Consider the following 19,597-nt stretch of genomic DNA (forward strand, 5'->3'; position numbering starts at 1 on the left):
ACTATAACACCATGTGTGCGACCCATGTGTGTTAAATAGGTGCCCAACAAAAGCCTTGAAGACCATAAAACCATTTAAATGCTTGCCAAAAGTGGATTATATGAGTACATTTTGGTGTGTATCATGTGCCAAAGAAACTCGGAACAGATCTAGATGATAAAGCATCTTTGTGGGCTACAACAATGAGAGTAAGGGATACCATCTCTGTAATGTAGGGACAACATGCCAGATTTTTTGTCAGTAGAGATGTGGTATTTGCCAAAAATTCAATTTAACCCATGCTTAGCTTGTATAAAAGTCATGCTATAGGCTCACATGACATGTTTGGTGGGCTTTTACCAATAGCCATTAGTGGGGATTCAGTTCCTTTTCAGGATATGACTGTTGAACAAGATGTAAGACATATGGAATAGCCAACAAATCGACCCCCCTTCTATGGAAGACGTTAAAGATGTTGTTAGGGAAGAGCAAACAACCATACAAGGAGCCCATTATATGCCTAGATGATTGCCAAAAACCATGCAAGATATCAAAATTTCGAATCCACTAATAGGAAGAATGAGGGCTAGTTCTAGCCATGCATTGAATGTACAGCATGGGGAGCCTGCATTTGCCATGGGGGGTCTCTTTGATTCAGAAGAGACTTCTTCTTATGAAGGGCCTTGTTCTCTTTAATTTAGAAGAGACTTCTTCTTATAAAGAAGCATATGAAAATGAGCATTGGGTGCAAGCCATGCAAGACGACATTTCTTTTATCATGTAGAATAATACATGGGATATTGTAGACTTGCCAAAGGGCAAGAATGTCATTGGAACAACGTGGGTGTATAAAGTCAAAAGAAAGTCACATGGTACCATTGACAAGTACAAGGTAAGACATGCCTAAAGGCTATTCTTAGAAAAAGGGAATAGATTATGAAGAGACTTTTGCTCCTACTTCTAGGGTGATTGTACGATTGGGGATTTGCAAGAGGAAATATATGTAAATAAGCCCATTGGTTTTGAAGTTCCTCGTGAGGAACATAAAATATGTAGGTTTACACAAAGCATTATATGGTTTGAAACAAGCTCCAAGAGCTTGGTATGATAAAATCCACCAAGTTTTACAACTCAACATGCACAACATTGGTGAATGTTTTAAAGCCGAAATTTACAACCAAGCAGTGGGTTGCCTCATTTACTTGTGTAACATGGGGCCTAACCTAGTTTTTGGGGTGTCTGTGTTGAACAAATTCATGCACAACCGAGGCATAAAGCATTAGGAAGAAGGGTACCTTGGATCTTAGTTTGTTCTATCTCGGGGGGAAGCTTGCAGAGTGATTTAGACTGAGTTGTGACTATGATACAAGGTAATCCACCTATGGGGATTATTTTTTTCTAAGCAGTTTATGTATATATTGCTTGAGTAAAAAGCAACCCATTGTTGCCACATGTACCTCTGAGGCTAAATACATGGTAGCCTTCACTTCTAGAGAGGAGATTATGGTTGAGGAGATTATTGGTTGACCTTTGTGAGTGTCACACACCAGACACCCACTTCTATTCTCATTGATAGCTAGAGTGCTATGGCCATGGCACGAACTCCCATATTTCATTCATGTACTAAGCACATTGAGATCCATTATCATTATGTCAGAGAGAGAGAGAGAGAGAGAGAGAGAGAGAGAGAGAGAGAGAGAGAGAGAGAGAGAGAGAGAGATTACATGTAGGGGAGATTAGTTTATCTTACTGCCCTACATATGATAATGTTGCACATCTATTTACAAAGGCTTTCCGCAAAGAGAAGTTTGAAGCTTTTCGAAAAGCTTTAGGCTTGCTCTCATTCAGATAGTGATCTGCTACCTTATACAGTTTTACACTTACACTACAGGGGGGATTTGAAGGCAAATGCACACTTATTTACAAAGGCTTTCCGCAAAGAGAAGTTTGAAGCTTTTCGAAAAGCTTTAGGCTTGCTCTCATTCAGATAGTGATCTGCTACCTTATACAGTTTTACACTTACACTACAGGGGGGATTTGAAGGCAAATGCACACTTATTGTAGGGCTACATGTGAATAAGACCTAACCAAGGACACTTTTTCCCATGTGGTTTTTCTCCTTGGATATCTAGTGTGAAAGGACACTCTATTTATTGCTTTGTACTTTCTTATTATTATGATGGATGGATATACGTGGATGGTTAATACCATCCCCTCCACTAATTCTCACTCTCACCTTTTGTCTACTATGTCTAACTCCATCTTTGTTTTAATTGTGAGTTATAACCCTAACTCTCTCTCTCTCTCTCTCTCTCTCTCTCTCTCTCTCTCTCTTATTGTGACTATCCAACAATTGTACAGAAAGTGGTGCCTGATTGTACGAGAGATAGTATAAGGTTTGAGTGTCTTCAGAGGCAGTTGTATTAGCAACCAAGACTAGAACAAGGGTGTTTATGCGCATGCTATTTACTCCTTTTGTTTGCTTTGTCCTACCAATATTTAAGATAAAGTCATCATTATCCCCTCAATCTTGGTCTGGATTGTTCGAGGTTTTAGTATGTTATCTTCTTTGGTTTATTTCAATTTGATCTCTTGTGGCTCACCCCCCAGGTCAATACTCTCCACTTGGCTGATGAGTGATGCATTCACACTATTGCTAAACTCTTGATGATAAAAGATAGTCCTTTGAGTATTTAGCAACATAAAAGTCTCTCGGTTAGATTGATGTGATGTTTGGACTTGAATTACATGTTCTTCATAGACTGGATTGTAATGTACAGACCTCGAGCGAAGATGCATGAGTTGTGCAAAACAGGGGGGAGTCACACTATTGCTAAACTCTTGATGATAAAAGATAGTCCTTTGAGTATTTAGCAACATAATAGTCTCTTGGTTAGATTGATGTGATGTTTGGACTTGAATTACATGTTCTTCATAGACTGGATTGTAATGTACAGACCTCGAGCGAAGATGCATGAGTTGTGTAAAACAGGGGGGAGATCACTATGTAAGGTCAACATTTTTGCTCTTATCTTGCAAAACTAATTATTGATAAAGCTCTACAACTGTAGAAGTGTGAGGACTTATATGGACATAGAAGTGCATGTGCTATGCTTAGATGTATAACGTAGATTGGATTGTAATGTACAAACCTCCATGAGTGAAGATGCATGAATTGTGCAAACTAGGTGGAAGATCACTAAGGTCAAAATTTTTGCTCTCGCAACCAATTATTGTAAAGTTCTATGATCATAGAAGTGTGAGGACTTATATGAACATGGAAGTGCTTGTGCTATGTTTGGATGCATAACATAGAAGCAATACTTCTAGGGACACATAAGTTGACACTTCTACGGATGAATAAGTATTTTTGCCTTTTTCCAAAAAATCACTTTGTAATTTTTGAAATCCTAAAAAAGTGACTTCTATGGACATGGAAGTGTAATTTGGTCATGTAGGTATATAAGTAATTTATACGTTCATACATGTGGTGTAAACATTGGGGACTTTTATGGACAAAAAAGTCAAGCTTCTATGTGCAATCTTCTTAGACATGTGGTAGAGGATTGGTCCAAATTAGATTAAAAATGATTGGTCATGGAAAGTCATCAGTAATTGACCAATTTGTACGATGATGTGAGGAAATGGGTTGAGATGGAGTTGGAACTTGAGAAGAGGACGATAAATGCATGGTATACTGCACCTGCAACTATGCTTGATCAATTGGTTTGGAAGGTAAGTGATGTTTCATTTGATTATAGAGTTATGTGGTAATGTGAGAGTACGAAGTAATGGAAGTGTTCTCTGACCAAATGTAGAAGGAATATTCCACAGCAATGAAAGAAGTGCTTGATAGACAGTCTTTGTCACTCCATGAATATACTGAGAAGTATGAGAAGACAGTGAGGGAAGTTGAGCAAACTTTCAAGGATAGAGCATATAAAATGTCACTTTGACCAAAGATAAGTTGTATACTCTAGCATCTACAAGACTAAGACTAGATAGGTATTTTATCTCATGTATGTCTATAGATTTGAGATTGTGTTCATGTTTAAAATTAATTACAAAGAGGCAGTTTTGTGTAGGAAGAAAGAGATCATTCATATACTGATGACTGCCAGAGTCAAGGATTTGGCAACATCAAGTAAGTTTGGTGATAGCAAGAAACTCCTCAACTATGTGAAGAAAGAAGTGTATTGGGAGTGCATGCTACATCAAGGCGAAGGCATCATCAATGATTTGATTATTATGGGCGAGGAGTTACTTGATGGATTTGAGGCTTTTTGGAAACAACAACAAGCATTACATATTCTACAAGCTTTTCCCTCCAGTGCTCTGGAAATATATGTGGTACAAAGGAGATGGAGAAATAGCCTCAAATTGAGGAGTCTTGAAAGCGCATGGTGTATAGGTATATATCAAAGCTTCTTATTTTTTGATAATTCTTTCATCAGGAAGTAGCTAAAAACATCTTATTATGTACTAATCCCTTACATTAACATATGTATTGAAATGGTGTATTTGTAGATGGATGAGATCTTTATGTAGGGAAGGTTCTTTGGAGGAGATACCCTTCCTTATGCAATCATGGCCAGACTTGGAAAGTGAAGATTCCATTTACCCCAAGGGATGGAAGACATAACAAGAAATTAGTCAATGGGAATTGACTAATTGCCCATGGTGGCTTAACTACCTGGTCGGTTAAGTGCATGAAAGTGAGCATAGCCTATGGACATGTACAATTCTAGCCCATATAATTTGTTTATGGAATGGGTTTCATTAGTAACTCAAATTTTCATAGCACTCATTTTGGCATCATTATGTTCCAGTGAAGATTTTGAGAAGTATCAAGAAGAGCAGGATGAAGCATAAGGAAATAATGTGCCACCACAAAATCCTACTAACATAACAAAGAAAATGGCATCTCCTTCTGAACAAGCCTCAACAAGCCTCAACAGATCAAAGCAAAGACGGCAAAAGAAAACAGCAAGGACATCTTGAGAGATAAGAAGCAAGGGGGGCATAGAATTCCAAAGCCATGATACTCTTCAAGAGGAATAAATAGAAATGGTATGACTCCTCATTGCATATGTATGGAGTGTAAATTAGATATATATAGTGGCTAATGGTATTGTGCATATGCATGACTAGTCATTGCGTATGTATGGAGTGTATATATGCAGTATATGTAAATTGTGGCTAATGGTGTTGTGCATATCCATGACTAGTCATTACATATGCATATGTAAATTGTGGCTAATGGTATTGTGCATATGCATGACTAGTCATTGCGTATGTATGGAGTGTATATATGCAGTATATGTAAATTGTGGCTAATGGTGTTGTGCATATCCATGACTAGTCATTACATATGCATGGACTGTATATATAAAAATATGTAAATAGTGGCCAATGGTATTCTACATATGTATGAAGTGTATATATGGAGTATATGTAAACAGTGGCTAATGGTGTTGTGCATATGCATGACTAGTCATTGCATATGCATGGAGTGTACATATGGAATATATGTAAATAGTGGCTAATGGTACTCTGCACATGTATGAAGTGTATATATGGAGTATATGTAAATGGTGGCAATGTAGATTACTTTGTTCAAAGAACCATCATACCCACTTGTATTGAAACAATACAACATAACCAAAGATTGTGAGTATTTTTTGTACTAATTCTTTCATAGTGAGCGGAGTCTCTTCTTTGACATTGTGACATGCCTTATGTCTATTTGCATGAAGGGTGGATGCGTTCTTGGAAAAAGTGGATGCCAGCCTACTTTAATATGATGGAACTCCAGAACTTTTGATATAAGCTTTGGTTACAATTTCCCTCAAAAGCTTTAAATTTTGGAAGTAAAACTTTAGACTTTAGAGACCAAAATCTTTCATGAAATAACCGTTGAAGGCTTAGACAAGTAGTCTATTGAAGCGTTTACAAAACTTATAAATTATCCATTATATAAGCTTTAAAAAGCTTATCATTCTCACCCTCACACAAAGAAAAGTTTTGTCAAAAAACTAAAAACCTTAATTTAAAATTTAAATTAAACTTTAGTTTCTTTATCTCAAGATCCCTCAAACACCTTGTCCATAGTTCAATTAAACCGACCACCTTCTTGTCTTATTCTTTCCTTATTTTATCAATTTTCAGTACCTTCTAACCATGTTTAATATTGAAGCATAGCATAAACAAAGGATAATTTTATCAATTTTCAGTACCTTCTAACCATGTTTAATATTGAAGCATAGCATAAACAAAGGATAATTTAAATTTATGCTTCTTGTTCAATTGTTTTAAAATTGTCCTTGTTGCATATTATGAAAACATTTACCTAGAATTCTAGATAAAATATTATGAAAACATTTACCTAGAATTCTAGATAAAATACTTTTATTCACAAGCTTGTTTGTCAGGAATTTGAATAAAGTTCTACTATCTTGGCTTGAAGTCAACATTGATAAAATGGCTGATCAACCTTTGATCCGATCACTCTTATTGGCCCTTAGAGAAACTTCTGGACTGCATATCTATCTTTTGGTTGAGAAACTCATCCACCACGAGCCTCCCACTTGGCCCTTCATTGAGGGATGGATATCTATTATTCTATGGGCGTGTGGAATCATTTGGGATTCGACAACGAAAGTTGTGGACTTTGACATCACGACGATGACCAATAATGCCTTTCGTGACGCTTTATCTAAATTGTACATTCTGTATTTTTTCAACATGGTATTAGAAATTCGTATCCACCCACGTACCTAGCTTTTTGGCAGCATTTTCGATAATATCTATCACTAACCTTATGAACACTTTTCCCTTTCATCTTTTTAGATTATATGAGCACGGCTCTTGGCACCCTTGGCCCTAGATAAAAGATGTACTTAAATTTATTTTGTTTTGAAGTGTAGACTTTGGCAATTATGTTTTTCCTTTCATTCTTTTAACAATCAAGATTGTTAAAATTGTTATCAGTTACCCAATGTATTTATGTCTATATTCAAATATTAAAAGTATTCAACGCTAAAAAACTCTCCAAGAGAGACCAAACTCAAGAAGTTCTCATGCCAAAAATTTTATGTTTATAGCATTATGACTTGACCATGACCTCACGATCCTCACCCACCTTCGGAGCTCTTACGGCTCATGACACAATGTACCCGCTTAGCGTATTTGTCCGAACGAAATCGTGCTATATTTCAACATCTCTTTCGAGTGTTAATATTGTTGTTGACAGACAAAATTCAATAACATCACAACGATGGAGGTATGTATATATATTCACTTCCGTTTATAAAACTTTTTCATAAGTTTTTCTATAATATTTTTACAACCTAAAAACCTAATTAATAAACCATAGATTCAACATTAAGATTAGTCGAAATAGAGTAACTTATATATACATATATATGTATATATATATATATATATTAGGATAGAGAAAATTTGTGTCAGAATTTAAGTTTCAGAGGGAATTGGCCACTCCACCTCAAACTTCTATTCTGAAGGAAGTGATGTATGGAATTAATCTTTTGGTATGGGACATCAGATTGGTATATATTTACTCCAGATACATTTATGTCTTCTATCTTCTACCATCCTATGTGCGTATGTGCAGCAACGAGCCTATGTGGTATGGAACACTTAGATTTGTTTTACATACATTCATTTGATTGGCTCATTGCATATGCATTATGTGTATAGATCTAGTCTTCTACACTAATTATGAAGCCGGATGCTCATCCATTTATGCAACTGTATATCGAGGACGCCCGTATATGGCATGACTGTGGGCCTCCACTGTATATCGAGGACGCCCGTATATGGCATGACTGTGGGCCTCCACTGTTTGTTCCAATTGGTTTGTATGGAAGGGTGATTCCCGGGTTACTTACGCCTGGCAAACATGTGTGTGGCTATTATTTGAGTACTTATGAGTTGTCTACATCTCAATATGAATTGGGATTAATTGATGTGTTCAATTAATTGTTTAACTATCATGGATAGTGTCTACGAGTATAGCCAACGAGAAGTGCGAGGGTACTACCGATTGAGGTGTCGCTCTGCATGAGATGTGTGAGGGTACTGATTGAGGTGTCGTATGGCTGGTGGATTGAGCAGCGGTGTAATGATCATTTTTGTTAAACATGTATTAGAATTTTATGTCATCTATAGCTTTTCATGTTGATAGGTTATTTTGTGCATATTAGTTGTCATTTGATGATGATGAGTGCGAGGACCACCAGTTTAGGTGTCACACGAGTTTTTATTGTTGCAGTCCATTTTCACCCGAGCCTCTGAGCCATGCCTGTGTGCCTTTGAGCCATGCTTGGATAATATACCTCTGAGTCTGTTTATGGTATTCAATAGGAACCTCTGAATTTACCTTGCAGGTTATGACATTGATACCTACGAACATAATCTTATTGTTAGAGCATTTTCTTTTACACAATTGAGGACAATTGCTTCCTCAAATGGGAGGACTGTTACAGGTATATATTTTATCATATTTTTTATGAATCAATAATCATAGAAAAATATGCTTGATTTAATGTGTGTAGGAATCGGCTTAATGGAATGTGAGAATGTGCACAAGGTTATTGTTTGTGCAAGTGTGCACAAAGTTATTTCATGTGTAAAAGCCCATTAGCATTTATATTTGGACAAAGGTTTTGATATGTATAAACCTTAGGAACTTTCATATGGTTAATAATATGTGAAGCAATACCCAAAAGTGGGAAAAGCAAGCCCAAATTGTATGCACATCTATTATTAGCTCCTTGGGCTATTTTTATAAATACAATTCTCTAAATACTCAAGTCGTGGAAGTGGAGCTACACACTTGAGGAGGGAGATTACACCCAATCTTGTCTTGTGTGGTATTTTCTATCCTTAACTCTTGTTATAAAGTTAATTTATATTTAGTTTATTTTAAATTCTATCTTAGTTATCCGTGACAACCCAAAGATAGTGTACCTCTTTCTCTAAGAAAAGTTTTAAAGACAAAAGGAGTCGTCGTGGATTGATAGAAGAGAGGCAATGGTGGCGGACTTCCTAGATTGATATTCTAATGAAGAATATTCCCTAAGTGTGATACTCTCACAGGAGATGGGGCCGTACCATGTCTTAGGGAGTACTTTACATCAAAAATATATATCCATGATTACTACCATGGCATATAAATGCCATTAAATTAATGCTCAAACATTAAATATATTGATGAAAGTCTATGAAAAGTAGGCCAAATTAATCAATTCCATATTTTATCTTCACCTCATAGGAGGTTCCCATGTCCATATCCTTTTGGCCATAAGTTACGCATTTGAGCACTAATATAGAAGTCATTTGGACCTATCAGATCATGACATTATTTCCAACACATAATATTGAAAAATATGATAAGTTTATTTTAGCCAAATTTTAAATATTTAGAGTCGTTTGGACCAATAAAATCATGAACCCATTTCCAACACATATAAATACTTAAAATATGATAAATTTATTTTAGCCAAATTCCAGTATAGACTTTATTCTATACGTCATCTATTTTGGGACCTTACATGTAAAAATGTATATTACTACCCACATTATACCAGAATATATATATCCACAGTGCACAAGCATGGCATTTTTTGCACAAGCATATTGAGACTTTTATGTGGTGTGTATATTGAGACTTAGCATAACTTTTATTTGGTGTGTATATTGACCTTTTATCTGGTGGGCATTAATTTATGAAATGCCACTAACGTGGCATTTTATAAATTAATGCCCTACCTTCCAGCTTACCACTCGGCCCCCCCTCTCTCCCATCATCACCCCCTTCCCTATCTCCTCTCTCATCCATCGCTTCCACCCCCTCCATTTACCCTCTGCCCTCTCCATCACTTCCACCCCCTCCGTTTAGCCTCTCTCGACTGTCCCATGATAGGCACATAGAATATGCTAGCAGATGCACATGCGCGAGTAAAGAGAGACCGAGAGATATAATATATTATGTGCACAGAACGAACATAGCAGGAAAGAGCTGTTGAACTACGAAGACAGAGAGAGAGAGGGAGAGAGACTGCAAGCCTTTGCTATATTTTTAGAGAGGAGGGACTGTATGCGAGAAAGGCGGAGAGGTGGACCGAGAAAAAAAACAGCAGTTTTGTTAGCGTATGTACGCGTGGATAATAGGGCACATGGGAGGGGCATCGTTTCTTGAAATAAACATTTGAAAAACAAATTCAAAATACTGTGAGAACCTTCAAAAAGAGCCATCCAACGGTCCACGACCGTGACACGTGTCTTGAACATTCTCCAACGATTAAAAAAAATACAAGTTCATTAATAAATGATACCCAACAAAAATATTTAGGCTGGATATGCATGGCATTTTTTGCACAAACATGGCAACCTGATCCCAAATCACGGGTGGAGTAGCCCATTTGAACGTGGTTTCAATTGTGGGTTAAGCTCCACGTTGTTTGTAGTATTGGAATTGTGTCGTAGCTCAGCGACTCCTATGACGATGGCGTCTTTGAACCTCACGAAGCTTAGCCTCCTGCTGCACACACAGCATCCTCTTGCAGTACAGCCATGGCTTTCCTTCAAGCCCTTCATCTCTCGCATCGCCCTCACCCCTTGCTTATGCTCTTCTTCCGTCTCCACCTCACCTCTCCTCTCCATCTTCGACAAACCCCCTCTCTCAGAAGACCGCTGGGACTTCGCCTTCCTCATCTCTTACTTTCAATCTCCGCAGGAACCCCGCAGAGTCGAGCAGATTTTCTTGGAAGAGGAGAATGCGCCATTGCCCGTCACAGAAGAAGGATCAGATAAGGTCGATGAGCAACCTGAATCAAATGAAAGCAGAGTATCGGATGCATCAGAGAAACTCAGAGTTTCGTATACAGAAGAGGAAACTGGGGTTTCAAATGAAGGTGAGCTCTCAAATGTGGAAGAGGATCTTAGGGTTCTCGAAGCTGAAGAGAACCTTAGCGCCTCCAACACAGAAGAGGACCAGGCCAGGGTTTCTGGCGCAGATGAGAAAGTTATGGTTTCCCTTGCCATAGAGCGAATCGGGGTTTCTAGCACAGAAGACCAAGTTAGGGTTTCTACCAATAAGAATGTGCAGGAGCTTGACCTTGCCATGAAATACAAGAAGGTACCCCAGGCACATTGGATTGCCCTTTTCAGAGGCCTATGTGAAAATGAGGGGACTGACATAGCCATCAGATTGCTGAATTGGATTCGGAAACACAGGTTTAGGGTTTCTTATGATGATCTCTTTGGTGTCATCATAGATGGGCTTGGCAGAACTGGTGGGTTTTCTGAAGCCCTCTCTTTTGCAGATCAATTGGAAGTGAAGGGAATCCAGACATATAATGCATTGATGGGAGCCTGTTGGATTAACAATGATTACCCTAGACTACTTAACTTTTTGAAAAAAATGAGACAGGAGGGTCTCAAACCCGACATTGTTAACTACACTTTTGCTACCCAGGCATGTATCAAAGGCAAGGTCGAAAGCCGCATGATCAAGGAGCTGTATGAAGACATGCTGGAAGACCAAATTCAACTGGATGAAAAGCTTTACAATGATATCACCTTTGCCATCTCTTCGGCTGGTGATGCTGGACAAGGCTTGCGGTTGTTGCAAGACATGCGGGCAGCGGGCCTCATCCCAAGTGTTGCTGCCTACACTGCTATTATATTTGCTTTGGGCCAGGCTGGGAGGATGGACGAGGCGGACACAATTTTGGAAGAGATGAAATCTTGTGGGCGCACACCCAAAGTCAGGACCTATAATACCATGATCAGGGGCTACACAAGGAAAGGGCAGTTAGATCATGCGGAAGAAGCCTTGCGGTCCATGGTAGAGAATGACGTGGAGCCTAATGAGCAGACATACAGCATACTGATTGATGCCTGTGCTAATGCAGGTAAGTTGGAAAAAGCTTGGGCTTTATTCCAAGAGATGAAATCTGCAGGCTTACAGCCTACTGCATTTATATATGGTAGACTAATGACTGCTTTCAAAGCAGCTGGCCAATGGCTTAGTGCCATCAAAACCTTGCGGAAGATGCAAGAAGCAGGCATTCCTCCAAACAGGCATGTTTACAATATTGCCATAGACGCTTTTAGCAAGCACAAGGAGGCTGACAAGGCTCTTCAAGCATTCAAGAAAATGAGGTCTGAGGGCATAAAACCTGACACTGTCACGTGGAACTCACTGATAGAGTGCCATTTCAGAGCAAGCAAAAAGCAGAAGGCTTTGCAGCTCTTCTCTATGATGCAAGCAGAAGGATGCACACCGACTTGCCATACTTACAACATATTGATAGACTGGCTAGGGCGGCTGAAGTGCTGGGAAGACTTGAAGGACATTCTTCAGGACATGAAGAGCAGTGGTTTAGTGCCAGATAGTGTTACTTACACTACGCTGGTGGATGTCTATGGTCAATCTGGGAGATTTCAAGATGCTTTTGAGTGCCTAGAGATCATGAGGGCAGAAGCTTCACAACCTATACCAAGTGTGTATTGTGCACTAGCCAATGCGTATGCTCGACAGGTAGATTTTTGTGACTTTTGCCTATGGTATGGCTTTTGCACCTGAGCATGTGCATGCGATTTGGCTGTTTGAGGTACAGAGGGAAGCAGATTATTTGAGTAGTTTTGCTAGTCAGTGCTCCTTGCAGCATGTGTGCCATTGTTGTCTTCATTCAACCACCTGTTGCTCTTGAGCAATGTGCTTATTGTTTCAGTTTAGGCTGTGTTCACTTTATCAAAGTTTTTGGACAACAGTCATTGATTGATGAAATCTTTCAATGCTCGTCAATGCCACAGGGGCTTTGTGAGCAAGCTGTGAGCGTGTTCAAGAAAATGGAAGCGGATGGTATCAAGACAAATCTATTAATGCTGAACTCAGTTTTGAACTCTTTTAGTGTGGCAGCCAAGCCGGAAGAGGGATTGGCGGTGTTCGACTACATGCTTGAAAGTGTAAGTTTTGAGTTTAGCCCTGTGAGCTATATGCTCTTGCATTCTTTTATGATATAAAGTTTACACTGATGGTGTTTACACATTTGAGTGTGATGGGCGGTGAAAAAAGAGGGCAGATGGGCAAGATTGCCAGGAAATTTACAATGGGCGGTGGATATGCATTTCTTGCATAGTGGACCAAGCCAAGTGTGTAAAACACGTTTAACGTACTTTGCTTGAGAGCCATGGTACTTCCATATAGTTGATGCTAGACGTTGTCTGATTACTTTTAATGGGGCATCCCCAATCCTCGTCACACATACACAGATATGCTCACAAGCATAACTCAAATGAACAAATGAATGCACAAACAGTTCCTTGGTTTTGACACCAGTTCCTATTGTAGTCCAACTACCCATGTCAGTGTCTGACTATGGTAGACTAGCATTATTCATATCCATGTACTCAGTTCTGATTTCCTTCACTAATAAACAATGCCTCCATGAGATGGCTAGTCCCATGACTCTTGTACAAAAGATTTAGTGTTGTTCAATTGCTCCTTTTGGATACAACTTGGATAACAACCCTCAAGTTCTAAAATACTTTGGAATATAAACCTTGAGCATTCTCCTTCATTCTTGGATGTCAAAATACAAAGGCCGGTGACACCTTCTATGCTTGTCGGCATCCTTTTTATGCTTATCTTGAGACAAAGCAATGGCTATCTGCACCTGCAACATTAAGATCTAGAGCATTTTCAGCGGCAGCAAAGATCGCATCCTTGGTGATGGGTGGCAAGATTACTTTGCCATAAACAATCTCAAACGAGACCTTCCCCATGGATGCAAGTTGTAGATGTGGTCTTTTGGTCTGCAACATAGCACTTTAGAGGATCTAACGCAGTTGAATTTGCAGCCTTGCTTTGGTGATCGGTTTGTGGGTGATAAGCTGATGCTTCAACACTTGTGCAAGAAAGAGCTTCACCATATGTTCAGGTTTAATGGTCTTCTTGACATGCAAGAATTGTGCTTGCTTACTAAACCATGTTGGATCCTTGGCAAATCCACTATGAAATCCATAGCTAGACTTTCCCATGGCTGTGAGGGAATAGGCAATGGCTGAAGGTAGGATTTCCATCCTCACCTTGATGTTGCGAGGCCCTTGGTCCCAAAGTACGAGATGGATTTCCACGGGGATGCTCGTGGCGTTAGCCCTGCATTTGAGGACAGATTTGCAGCGAGTCTCTTGCGTGCTTGGGATGATCTTAGGCCAGCCCCTTAGTAGTCCGCTCCTGTTACATCTGAGGAGCGTCTTCGATAGCCTCTGATCTGGAACTCCTTGGTCCGTTTGCCCAGTGGTCACATGTTGGGGACTCGCCTGCACATATCGTGGGGAGCTTTGGGCATGGGTCTCAGTAGGTTACTTGGAGTTTGGCTTACGTTCAGACGGCTGTCTCGCAGAGGCCCAGGAGAAGAGCCTCACTGGGATCCGGGGTAGGGACAGACTTAGCCTTGACATTGACTCTTCCATCCCTCAGGATTGGTTGGGTGGCCCCAATCCCGGACCCTTCCCCCATAGTGGTTGGGAGTATTTACTAGGCATCATATACCCTTCGCAGTCCATGGCGCGGACAAGGGCTCTGCCTTACTAAACTTCTCTATTAGAGCAAAGCCCCCCATGGAGGATTTCAGGGGATGCACCTTGCAATGCCATTGTAAAGATTGGAAATATAAAGCCAAGTCAAATTTTGGTCTTTTTAAAAAGTGTCCGACCTACTCATGTGCGAGAGAGAGAGAGAGAGAGAGAGAGAGAGAGAGAGAGAGAGAGAGTTCATGCATGTGTGTTGTGCCTCTTCCGTGTCCGTTTTCTTGTGAGGGTGATAGAGTGCTCCATTGTACATTGGGAACGGCATTGTTTAGGGAAAGCTTGCAACACAAAAAGAAAGAGAATGAAAAATGACGGGGAGAAAACAGCAATTAGGGTTTAGAGATCATTCATGGGAGACATACACAGAGAAGCAAGGGAGAGAGAGAGAGAGTTGTGGGGATAAGTCAACTCATGAAAAGCATGAGTGTGTGACTCCCCTATCACACATGTATATTGCACTAGTACACATAGTGCACTTAGTACATTAAAAGTACTAAGTGTACTATGTACTATAACTTATGGGCTTGTACACACTATAAGGGTGGGCATAACGCCTTTACCCCAACAACCTCCCACTTAAAGGCAAAGTGCCCTTAAGTAAAGGAAAAGAAAAAATCAGCATGTACATGATAATATACAAGGCCATATCAAGGCTGAAAATGGCCTCATCCAATGCCCATCAAGTGTCTGCAATGAGCAAACCGCTCCGGAGGCAAACTCTTCGTCAACAGATCAGCCGGGTTGTCATCCGTGTGAATCTTAACAAGCTGAATTTGCTTGTTCTCTATCACCTCTCTGATGAAGTGATACTTCACATCCACATGCTTTGTCTTTGCATGAAAGACAGGGTTCTTTGCCAACTGGATGGCACTCTGACTGTCACAATGCAACAATGGAATATCCCCTGTATAACCCAAATCAACCACTAACCGAGATAGCCATAATGCCTCCTTGCAAGCCTCTGTGGCTGCAATATACTCGGCCTCTGTAGTAGATAAGGCTGTGCACTTCTGCATCCTGGATATCCATGACACAGCACCTCCTGTGAATGTAAAGACATAACCGGTAGTAGACTTCCGGTTATCTGGATGACCGGCATAATCCGAATCCGTGTAACCATGCACTAATGCATCCTGTTTGCCAAAGCAAATGCACAAATCCTGTGTGCCCTTCAGGTATCTCATGACACCTTTCATTGCTTCCCAATGCTTCTTGCCAGGGTTGGCCATGTATCTAGAAACCACTCCCACTGCAAATGCAATGTCCGGCCTAGTAGCAACCATGGCATACATGAGACTGCCACAAGCTGAAGCATACGGAATCTTGGCCATATCAGCCCTGTCTCTATCCGACTGTGGGCTGTCCATAGCACTGAGTTTCACATATGGAGGCAAAGGAGTACTAGCTTTCTTCCCCCCGTCCATATTGAACCTCTGCAAGACTTTGCCAATGTATTCCTTCTGAGACAAATACAACACATGCTGATTTCTGTCCCGAAGTATCCGCATACCCAAAATGTGATTTGCATCACCCAAATCCTTCATATCAAAGGTTTGATGCAGCCTCTGCTTCAAAGCATCCATCTCTTTACGAGATTTCCCGGCAATCAACATATCATCAACATACAAAATGAGAATCAAGAGACTCCCATCCAAAGCTTTCTTGGTGTACAAGCAGTGATCTATGTCACTTCTTCTGAATTTCTGAGATTTCATGAATGTATCAAATTTATGATACCATTCTCTTGGTGCCTGTTTGAGCCCATAAAGACTCTTTTTCAGCTTGCATACAAGCTTCTCCTTTCCACTCACTGCATAACCCTCTGGCTGCTGCATATATATCTCCTCATGGAGATCACCGTGAAGAAAAGCAGTCTTCACATCCATCTGAATCAAGTCCAGATCATCATGTGCAACCAAAGCCAACACAGCTCTAAGTGTGGTCATTTTGACCACTGGAGAGAAGATCTCATCAAAGTCCACACCATATTCTTGCTTGAAGCCCTTAGCCACTAACCTGGCTTTGTATCTTGGCTTAGCATCTGATGCAACTTTGAGCCTGTATACCCACTTGCATGGCAAAACCTTCTTGCCTGCAGGCAAAGACACCAATTTCCATGTTCCATTTTTATGCAGAGAATCCATCTCTGACTTCATGGCACGCTCCCATAGAGCCTTGTCTGCCCTCTGTAAAGCCTCTTTGTAACATGAGGGCTCCCCACAGTCAGTTAGCATCAAGTAGTCAACCCCTGGAACAAACCTGTCAGGGGCTCTGGAGGGTCTAGTGGACCTCCGTACCCAATGACCATCATTTGCAGGTTGCTGTCCAGCCTGCATATCACCCATTGGTGGTTCCTGTTCCATGCCATAAGGCTGAAAAATCATGCCCGGTATATCCTCCAACTGTGGTATATCCATAGGGATATCTTCTGCCATATCTGGCTGTCCATTTGGACCATTTTCAGCACCATTTAAGGGCTGGTTTTCCTGCTGTAATGGCTGATTTACAGCCCTTTGTTGTTGTCCATGATGTCCATCATCATCAAAGATGACTCTGCCAGGCTCCTGTTGCCTTGCAGGCTCCTTATACATGCATGTTTCATCAAAAATGACATCATTGCTGCGTATGATCTTTCTATTCATGGGATCCCAAAGTCTATACCCCATTTCACCTCTGTCACCATATCCTAGGAATATGCATTTGTGAGACTTAGGATCAAGTTTGGTGCGCATTTCCCTGCGTATGTGCACGTACGCAACGCAACCAAACACTCTCAAGTGCTTGTATGACGGAGGCTTCCCTGTCCATACTTCTTCTGGCACTTTCCCACCAAGCCTCGTATTAGGTGACCTGTTTATAAGGTGAACGGCTGTCATAACAGCTTCAGCCCAAAAACCATGAGGTAATGCAGCATGTGACAACATAGAACGGACCTTCTCCTGTATGGTCCTGTTCATCCTCTCTGCTGTCCCGTTTTGTGGAGGATCATAAGGAGTAGAGAGCTCCCTCTTGATGCCTTTAGCATCACAAAAGTCCTGAAACTGTTTGGACGTATACTCTCCACCATTGTCGGAACGCAAAGCCTTCAGTGTTTTGCCAGTTTGATTCTCCACATGAGCAACAAACTTCTCAAACACTGAGAATGTATCACTCTTCAAACGAAGAGGATAAACCCACACCTTGCGTGTGGCATCATCTATAAAAGACACAAAGTATTTTGCCCCTCCCAAAGAAAGCTGAGGCATCTCACATACATCTGTATGCACAAGCTCTAACTGAGCATCTTTCTGTCCAAGAGCTTTCTTGTGGGGGCACTGTAGTTGCCTACCATATATACAATGCTCACAAAACTGAAAACTTGAAAACTTTAGAGAAGGCAAGTAACCCAAACGAGACAATTGCTCCATTCCCTTGACACTCATGTGTCCCAACCGGCTATGCCACATAGAAATTTCCGGCAGCTCGGTTGCATTTACATTAGCATGGTGACAAACACCTGCATGCATGAAATAAAGAGTGTCCACCTTAGAGCCTCTGGCAACAACCAGTGAGCCCTTACTAATCTTCCACTTTCCACTACCAAATGTGGTAACATAATCAGCATCATCAAGCTGTCCAGTAGAAAGCAGATTCTTCTTGATCTCAGGCACATGCCTGACATCATGGAGCATAAGCTGTGAGCCATCTGAAAATACAAGCCTCACATCACCTCTGCCAAGAATTTTGCATGCATGGTTATCACCCAAATAAACAACTCCTTCATTGCCAGCAGTGTACCTGACAAACAAGTCTCTGCAACCTGTGACATGAAAGGAGGCACCTGAATCAATGATCCATGAGTGCATACCATGACCACCTGTAAGAAGTGAATGGGCATCAAGTGAAGACGTAAAGAGGACCTCATCCTCACTGCCACCTGCATGTGACACATTGATTTCTTCGATCTTGACTCCACTTTTGCCCTTTGGCTTTGCATCTTTGGCTTCATCTTTCTCTTTGTCTTTGCCTTTTCCCTTTTCTTTCTGATCATTTTTCCATTTGTAGCATTGCTTTTTAATGTGTCCCTTCTTGCCACAATAATGGCATTCCAAATCCTTTTTGGAGCGAGACTTGCTCCTTCCCCTTTCTTGGCTTTTCCCCCTTTGCTGGGATCTCCCACGTGCATTCATTGCATTGGACTTTCCCACAGAGTTGTTTTTCCTGTTCATCTCTTCTTGAAGAAGAGCACCCTCAACATCTGCATATGACAGCATAGCATGCGAATTGCTAGTGGCTGTCCTGAATGTGTCCCAACTCTCTGGCAAAGTGCATAACAAAAAAGTGGCTTTGAACTCATCGTCCATTGCCAACTTTTGATTTATGACCTGGCTGACAATACCATTAAACTCATTGAGATGGGCTGTCATAGAAGCCCCTTCCTTCATCTGAAGGCCTATGAGTTTCTTCAACCAATACACTTTGCTTGAGGCACTTTGTTGGGCATACAAGTCCTGCAATCTCTGCCACATTCCCCAAGCTGTCTTCTCTTCACGAATGCTGAAAAGTAATGAGTCTGACACAGACAACATGATAGTAGGTCTTGCCAGCTCATCCATATCTTCCCACTCTTCAGCTGTAAGAGAAGCGGGCATCACACCCCTTTCTTTGATAGGCTTATGTTGCTTTTTCTGAAGCAACACATTGTAGCACTGGGTTTGCCAAATATCATAATTATGCGAGCCTTCAAGCTTCTTGATGTGAAGCAATGAAGAGCTCTCACCTGTGGTTGCCATAGCAAAATGCAACCTGTAATGCCTGACTCCCTGCAAATGTGCAAACACTGCACCCTAAGCACACAAAGTGCTTACAAATGTTCTCCCAAGCTTTATCTCCCACTGCGGAAGCAAGAATGCAACTTTTCTCCCACTTTTTGTGATGAAAACACCAAAATCTGGTTGCTGCAGATTTTGGACAGCACCTTAAATGTCCTCTTTTGCCCTTCCAAAGTACTGTACAG

The 19,597-nt window shown here is 40.7% G+C and overlaps 1 protein-coding gene across 7 annotated transcripts in view; it reads left to right on the plus strand.

The window, feature by feature from the left end:
• Positions 1-10,384: 10,384 nt before the first annotated feature.
• Positions 10,385-19,597, plus strand: part of LOC147633800 (uncharacterized) — an 88,378-nt gene continuing 79,165 nt past the window's right edge. For 4 of the 7 annotated variants that reach the window (XM_086804852.1, XM_086804853.1, XM_086804851.1 and 1 more), the window contains exons 1-2: positions 10,397-12,547; positions 12,823-12,975. In XM_086804852.1, the coding sequence (XP_086660978.1) occupies positions 10,502-12,547; positions 12,823-12,975 (2,199 nt within the window). In that variant the 5' untranslated portion in view covers positions 10,397-10,501. Of the gene's footprint in view, positions 12,548-12,822; positions 12,976-19,597 lie in introns of all 7 variants that reach the window. The other 3 variants (XM_086804857.1, XM_086804855.1, XM_086804856.1) reach the window with 1 other exon arrangement.

This window comes from Cibotium barometz, chromosome 11 (genome assembly GCF_041138505.1).
Source record: "Cibotium barometz isolate CiBa-2024 chromosome 11, ASM4113850v1, whole genome shotgun sequence".
Classification (NCBI taxonomy): Eukaryota; Viridiplantae; Streptophyta; class Polypodiopsida; order Cyatheales; family Cibotiaceae; genus Cibotium; species Cibotium barometz.